Source organism: Engraulis encrasicolus, chromosome 23 (assembly GCF_034702125.1).
Source record: "Engraulis encrasicolus isolate BLACKSEA-1 chromosome 23, IST_EnEncr_1.0, whole genome shotgun sequence".
Taxonomy (NCBI): domain Eukaryota; kingdom Metazoa; phylum Chordata; class Actinopteri; order Clupeiformes; family Engraulidae; genus Engraulis; species Engraulis encrasicolus.
In genome coordinates, this window is record NC_085879.1 from 17,872,541 (window position 1) to 17,880,040 (window position 7,500).

A 7,500-nucleotide genomic window follows, 5' to 3' on the forward strand; every position below is an offset into this window, starting at 1 on the left:
AGGGCCAGATTGGAGTTCATCATCTCCATTTAGCCTCATGGAATAACTAACTCATGATAATAATAACTTCATTTATAGAGCACAGTTCATACATAGATGCAACTCAACCTGCTTTAACAGCTGGGTAAAGACCAAAAAAAAAACTCTGCCTGCTTATATAAGGCACATAAGGAATATGTGTTTTTTCTCCAAAACATGCAAATGTAAGTTTAAGACCAGTTTTCATTGAAAGCTGTGTATTACGGTGTAGAGCTACATTTTGGCCTTTGAGGTCTTCTTCACCACTGATGTCTTGGATAATTTAAAGGACACCTCAACGGTCGGTCCAAACATAGTTCTGCTATGGAAAAAAACAAAAATACAAAAAAGGATTTTTAGTGTGCAGCTGTCTCTATCTGCCCACGTTCTCTCTCTCTCTCAGCCTCTGCCCCATCTTCTTTTTCAGAGCTTCTCTACTCTCTTATGCAACCAGGCCTAACCCACTTACACGGTTGTTTACTGTTTACAGCTCTCTGTTTTTCTATGGCAGCAAACAAGCATTGCTTCCTGCATATATAATGAATGTATGTGTCTTCTCTTTAGATTTGTTGGTCGGATGCACATCTACAAACCAGATCAGGAGGCAATGGTCAGGTAAAGTGTTTAGGAAAGTGTGTGTGCGTGCGTGCGTGCGTGCATGCGTGCGTGCGTGTGAATGAAGTGCGGGTCAGCACACTTCAGGTTCTTTTCTTTGTTTATTCGAAAAGTGGAGGAGATGTGCTCACACTATCGCTCACTTTATCTGGGTGCTGAATCCCACATCAAACATATTAGATGAATGCAGGAAGCAAAGGACAGCACTCTTCAGATGTCTCTTTGTTTACTCGCCCACTAACGTTTCGGGCAAAGCCCTTCTTTAGCATGTAATGGCAATTCTCTTTGCTTATTCACCCATGTGTGTGTATATCTTCAAGTCAGCCAATGCTTAAATGAGTCATTATGAGGCAAATGGTAAATCTCCTGACCGCTTTCATGAGCCGCTATCAAGAGATTGCCCATTAGGTTTTTTTTTTTATTATTAAAGTGTCACTTTAAGACAGGCATTTTGGTGGGCACCACAGAGACTGCAGAAGGCAACTTTAAAATCTCTCTCCCCCCCTCTATAAGCAAGGCCTCTGTCATTATGCCTCCCCCCACTCCCCCTCTATAAGCAAGGCCTTTGTCATTATGCCACTGCGTAGATCCATAACTCGGCGAGTGTTTAAGTAAAGGCAGCCTGGCACAGCTTCAGGTGCTTGCTTTTGGGCGGTTGGTGCTGCTGCTGCTGCTGCCGGACATTAAAGAAAAACTGCTGGGGGAGGACATTTGTCATTGGCCACTTGGACACACACACACACACACACACACACACACACACACACACACACACACACACACACACACACACACACACACACACACACACACACACACACACACACACACACACTGTGCCAAAGTCGGTAGCGACATCACATTGCAGTGAAAGTCAGGACCACCCCCGCCTCTTTACTTGCATGGTTTGAATTATTGGGGCGACAATCACCATTCGCCAAAATGACAGCAAAAAATGCCATGGTTTGAGGGAGAGGCTACCCACATTAATGTAATTAATACAATTTATAAACGTCCCCCTATAAACTATATACTGTGCCGCTTTGCCCCTTTTATCAGTGTCAAACACCAGTCAGGGTGTTTGTGTATGGGTGGGTGATTGTACATAAAGGATAGATTAACATTATTGTACTTTTCATCTCTGCCTTTTGTGTGTTTGTGCGTGCGTGTGTGTGTCTGTGTGTGTGTCTGTGTGTGTGTATGTATGTATGTGTGTGTGTCGCATGTGGTGTGGGGAGTGTCTTTGTGTTTGTGTGTGTGTGTGTGTGTGTGTGTGTGTGTGTGTGTGTGTGTGTGTGTGTGTGTGTGTGTGTGTGTATGTGTGTGTATGTGTGTGTGTGTGTGTGAGTGTGTGTGTGTGTGTGTGTCTGTGTGTGTGTCTGTGTGTGTGTATGTATGTATGTGTGTGAGATTAACTTTTCTCCTGCTGTGTCTGCAGACCGCTGGGCCCAGAGAACCTACTTCTAAAAGGAGCAACGTTAAAGAACACAAAGAAGATTTATGGTAAATAAGATCCCGCCAAACGCATACTTATCAGCATAGGCCTTCAGCTGTGAAATCGCTTATTTACACATTGTCTAGCCAATTACTTTAAACATAATGAGTATTATTACCAAAGGGTTGTTATTCACAATTGCTATTAGAGGTATGTGGGAATGCATTCTTAGTTTTTTTGATCAGTGAACCAATGATGTCGGCTCATTAAACACAGGTGAGAGTAAATGACCCACTTAAATTCTCCCACTATGGAGTAATTACTGGCTTCTTTTATGTCGGAAATTGTGCCTTTCTTATTTTGTTATGTTTATGGCCTGCCCAGACTCTCTCAGTTTTTACAGCTTTGCATTTGACACAGAAAATGCAAAGCAAAACACAGCAAAAGTCACAGCAGATTAATTTCTTGAAAGTAGACAGACAAACAGAGGTGACAGTCAAAATGTAAAAAAAGCCTATGTACAGTTTGCTTATTAGAATCAGGCCCTGAACATAGACGTTCAGCGTAAGTCTATGAATGGATCATAGGGAAGTGAAACTAGTCTATATGGACCTTAGGGAAATGAAACTGGTTTATGTGGCTTCCACTGCATTTTTTAAAAGGAATTGCTGTTTTTTGCAATTGGGACCTTAACCCCTTAAGACACGGCTTTATAAATTAGCTGTTACCAGAATGGCAATGACCAAGTCGTAATGTATTACTACAGTCCCTGTGCACTGACATAGTAATGTAGTATTATAGTAGTTCACTTTCAATGTCTATTACAGCGTGCCACAGCAGGTACGGCGTGCATTAAGGGGGCTACTTCCGATGTAAACTGCAGTTACTCTACTATATTTAGGGGAAGTAAATGAATAACCTGGATTCAGAAGTTGCTATCCAGTGTCAGATATTCCAAATGACCAGTTTTTTACATGTTCAATTCAACCAGGTGATGGCTGCTGCAGCTACCTGACCTCTGCTCGGCCACTAGGATATTGAAGTCTTAATTAGGGCAATAACCTGGTTTAATTGGACAGGTAACACCAGATCATTTGGAAGTGTGGCTTCGGAATCCAGGTTGTCAATCACGGTGTTAGGTCTGATTCTGATTTTGATAACTTCAATCAGAATAAAGCCATGAAGCAGAGTGTGCAATATTTATTTCTATTGATGATAGAACTGCGCCAGCTGCCAACTCCTCATCAAATACTTTGGTGTGCGATACTTTTGATTTTCTAAGGACTGATTGTAACAGGAAAAAAACTGCTGAGGCTTTATTTACATTTGCTAGTGACACCTGCATTGGCCCTGTTAAATGGTTCCCCATTTAGCTGCTTTGACACAAGGTCACGTAAGGCCTGGGCTGTATTGGAGGAGAGACTAACTTTGTTTCCTTTTCATTTCAACTGTATCTGTTGTTGAACTTTTGAGATTCAACACGCACACACACACACACACACGCAGAGCTGCACATTGATCAGTATCGATGCCCTGGTGTGAGTGGGAGCTCTGATGAGGTGTTGCCTCTCTTGAGTCTGCAGGGAACACACACACACACACACACACACACACACACACACACACACACACACACACACACACACAGACAGACAGACAGACAGACAGACAGACAGACAGACAGACAGACAGACAGACAGACAGACAGACAGGACAGACAGACAGACAGACAGACAGACAGACAGACAGACAGACAGACAGACAGACAGACAGACAGACAGACAGACAGACAGACAGACAGACAGACACACACACACACACACACACAATCACACAGACACACAACCACACACGCACACAATCACACAATCACACACACACAATCACACACNCACACAATCACACAGACACACAACCACACAATCACACAGACACACAACCACACAATCACACAGACACACAACCACACAGACACACAGACACACAATCACACAGACACACAACCACACAGACACACAGACACACAGACACACAGACACACAGACACACAGACACACAGACACACAGACACACAGACACACAGACACACAGACACACAGACACACAGACACACAGACACACAGACACACAGACACACACACACACACACACACACACACACACACACACAGAATCACAGACACAGACACACAATCACAGACACACAAACACAGACACACAATCACACACACACACAATCACACAGACACACACACACACACACACACACACACACACACACACACACACACACACACACACACACACACACACAATCACACAATAAAGCATCTCAGCCCGTATTGACCCAAGGTTGTGTGCATCTCTCTTGGTGTCGTCTGCAGGGGTAGCGGTGTATACTGGCATGGAGACCAAGATGGCACTCAACTACCAGGGCAAGTCCCAGAAGCGATCCGCTGTGGAGAAGTAAGTGCAACAGAGAGAGAGATGAGGGGGGTGGAAGAGGGAGAGGGATGAGAGGAATGGAAAAGAGAGAGGGATGAGGGAGATGCAGTGGGGGTAGAGAGGGAGAGATAGTTGTGGGGGAGAGAGGGATGTAGAGAGAGTCAGGGTAGAGGTAAAGTGCAACAGAGAGAGAAGGAGAGGGATAGAGATGGAACAGAAAGAGAGACATAAGATACAGTAGTTTGGGGAGAGTGGGATGGAGAGAGAGAGCTAGGGGAGAAAGAAAGTGCTACAGAGAGAGAAGGAGAGGGATATAATGGAGGGATAGAGTTAAGATTGTTTGGGGAGAGAGAGATGGAGTCACAGGGGAAGTAACTGCAAAGAGAGAGAGAGAGAGAGAGAGAGAGAGAGAGAGGGGGAGAGGGAGAGGGAGAGAGAGAGAGAGAGAGAGAGAGAGAGAGAGAGAGAGAGAGAGAGAGAGAGAGAGAGAGAGAGAGAGAGAGACAGCATAGAGAGATATAGGAGACGGGGAAAAGAAACAGAAAGGGAGAGGTGTGGGTAGAGGTGTAGGGCAAGAGATGGAGAGAGAGGGAGAATAGAGATGGAGAAAGAAATGAGGGTGTGTGGAGACAGGACAGAGAGGTGAAAAGATATGGAGATGGAAGGAAAGAGAGAGATTAGAGAGATGTGGGGGGTGGTAGAAGGAGAGGGAGATTATGAAGGGAGTGAAGAAAGAGAGAGAGAGGAGAGGAGAGAAGGATGAAAAGGGAGGGAGGGAGAGAAGGGATGGTCTGGCCGGCCGCCCTTATTGAGTGATCTGCACAGGCCCTTGGAGACCGTCTGCCCAGACCTCATCAGGGAGAGAGGGAGGAGAGACTCTTTTCCTCTCTCTCTTTCCCTCTCTCTCTCTCTCCCTCCCTCCCTCTCGTTCTCTCTCTCTCTCTCTCTCTCTCTCTCTCTCTCTCTCTCTCTCTCTCTCTCTCTCTCTCTCTCTCTCTCTCTCTCTCTCTCTCTCTCTCTCTCTCTCTCTCTCTCCCCTACAACCCTCTTTCTATATCTCTCTTTTGGCTCTCTCTGTCCCTGTCTCTCCTGTCCTCGAGAGAGACAGAGAGAGAGAGAGGTATGTAGGTAGGAGAGGAGAGGAGAGGAGAGGAAGAGAGTTGGCACAGACACACGCTCACTCACTCGCTGGCCCTGGCCAGACACCAAGCACCAAAGCCTGGGGAGGAGAAGAGATACACTCATACTGTACACTGGAGGAGATTTCAGCAGCTGTGCCCACCCCCAAGTTTCTCTCTCCCTCTCCCTCCCTCTCTCTCTCTCTCTCTCTCTCTCTCCTCTCTCTCTCTCTCCTCTCTCTCTTCTCTCTCTCTCTCTCTCTCTCTCTCTCTCTCTCTCTCTCTCTCACCTATGTCTATCTCTCTCTTCCCCTGTCTCCCTCTACTGGCTCGTTTTCTCTCTCCCTGTCCCCTCTCCTGGTCCGTCTCTGCCTTTCTGTGCCAATGTGTGTGTACACTGTATCTATGCTTTGGTGTGTGTGCCTGTTGTGTACCTATGTGTGCACTTATTCTCCCCCTTCCCCTCTTTTCCTTGCAGGTCCATCAATGGCTTCCTGCTGGTCTACCTGTGCATCCTGGTGAGCAAGGCGCTGGTCTGCACCACGCTCAAGTACTGGTGGCAGAGCAAGGAGGGACAGGACGAGCCCTGGTACAACCAGAAGACCCAGAAGGAGAGGGACACGTACAGGGTGAGCTTCTTTAAATGTCTCAGGTCGACGAGCAAGAGCCATTCTGTGGTCAGATAAAGCAGTGGTTCTCAACCTTATTTTGCGGAAACACCCCCTTGAACTTATCATAAGTACCTGAATCCCCCCTTGACCTTATCATTAGCCTGCCAGTGCCAACGCCCCCCTTAGTATTAAAACAATAAATTAGACTAATTCCCCCCCAATGCCAACTGAGCACCGCCCCTCTCAGCTGGATCCTTCTCAATGCCCCCCCCCCATGGCTCCCTAAGGCCCCCTGGGGGGCTGTAGAGCCCTTGTTGAGAAACACTAAGCTAAATCAGACATGTCAATATCATTTTGAGAATGAATAGGGTGAATTCATGAAGACCTTCGTGAATTCAACGACCTCTGCTACTTGTTCGCTTTGGTGGTTTTAGGCGTACACAGTTAGTAGTAGCATATCCTGACGACTCGAGGGATACCTACCTTAGGGTGAGCTAAATGTACAGTAAGCAGGACCAGCCGCCATCCCCCTTACCCCGGCCCCTGCCCCTCCCCGCTCTCCCGTCTCCATGGTGCTCTCATTAGACCCATGAGCCCTCATTATGGGATGTACGGCAGGGGCTAATTAAATCACCTTAATGAGCTCCGACACTCCACTCAGGCTTTGGGAGGTAGGGAGGGTCGTTCAGTCGAAGCTAGAGCTTTTTTTTATTACTGTGTGTGTGATGCTCGCGGCTCAATATCTAAGCTCAATTTAATCTTCCTGCTATTTCATTTTCCCCTCTTGGCTGCTGATGAGCTGCTGCAGACATCTGTCCATCTATAGCTGTCTTCAACTGTGTGTGCGACGGCGTGTGCCTGTGCGTGTGTGTGCGCGCGCACGCGCGTGTGTGTGTGGGGGAGTGGGAGTGCGTGTGTGTGGGAGTGGGGGTGAGTGCGTGTGTGCGTGGGCGTGCGTGTGAGAGTGCGTGTGAGAGTGCGTGTGAGAGTGCGTGTGAGAGTGCGTGTGAGAGTGAGAGAGTGCGTGTGTGTGTGAGAGTGCATGTGAGAGTGCGTGTGTGTGTGAGAGTGCATGTGAGAGTGCGTGTGAGAGTGCGTGTGCGTCTGTGAGAGTGCGTGTGCGTCTGTGAGAGTGCGTGTGCGTGTGTGAAAGTGCGTGTGCGTGTGCGTGTGCGTGTGTGCGTGTGCGTCTGTGAGAGTGCGTGTGCGTCTGTGAGAGTGCGTGTGCGTCTGTGAGAGTGTGTGTGAGAGTGCATGT

At 47.2% G+C, this 7,500-nt stretch overlaps 1 protein-coding gene across 5 annotated transcripts in view; it reads left to right on the forward strand.

Annotated features, from left to right (window-relative positions):
- Positions 1 to 7,500, forward strand: part of atp11c (ATPase phospholipid transporting 11C) — a 143,483-nt gene that overhangs the window by 92,048 nt on the left and 43,935 nt on the right. For all 5 annotated transcript variants that reach the window (XM_063190286.1, XM_063190288.1, XM_063190290.1 and 2 more), the window contains exons 8-11: positions 583 to 633; positions 2,072 to 2,136; positions 4,453 to 4,534; positions 6,110 to 6,260. In XM_063190286.1, coding sequence (XP_063046356.1) covers positions 583 to 633; positions 2,072 to 2,136; positions 4,453 to 4,534; positions 6,110 to 6,260 — 349 coding nt within the window. The remainder of the gene's footprint in view (positions 1 to 582; positions 634 to 2,071; positions 2,137 to 4,452; positions 4,535 to 6,109; positions 6,261 to 7,500) is intronic.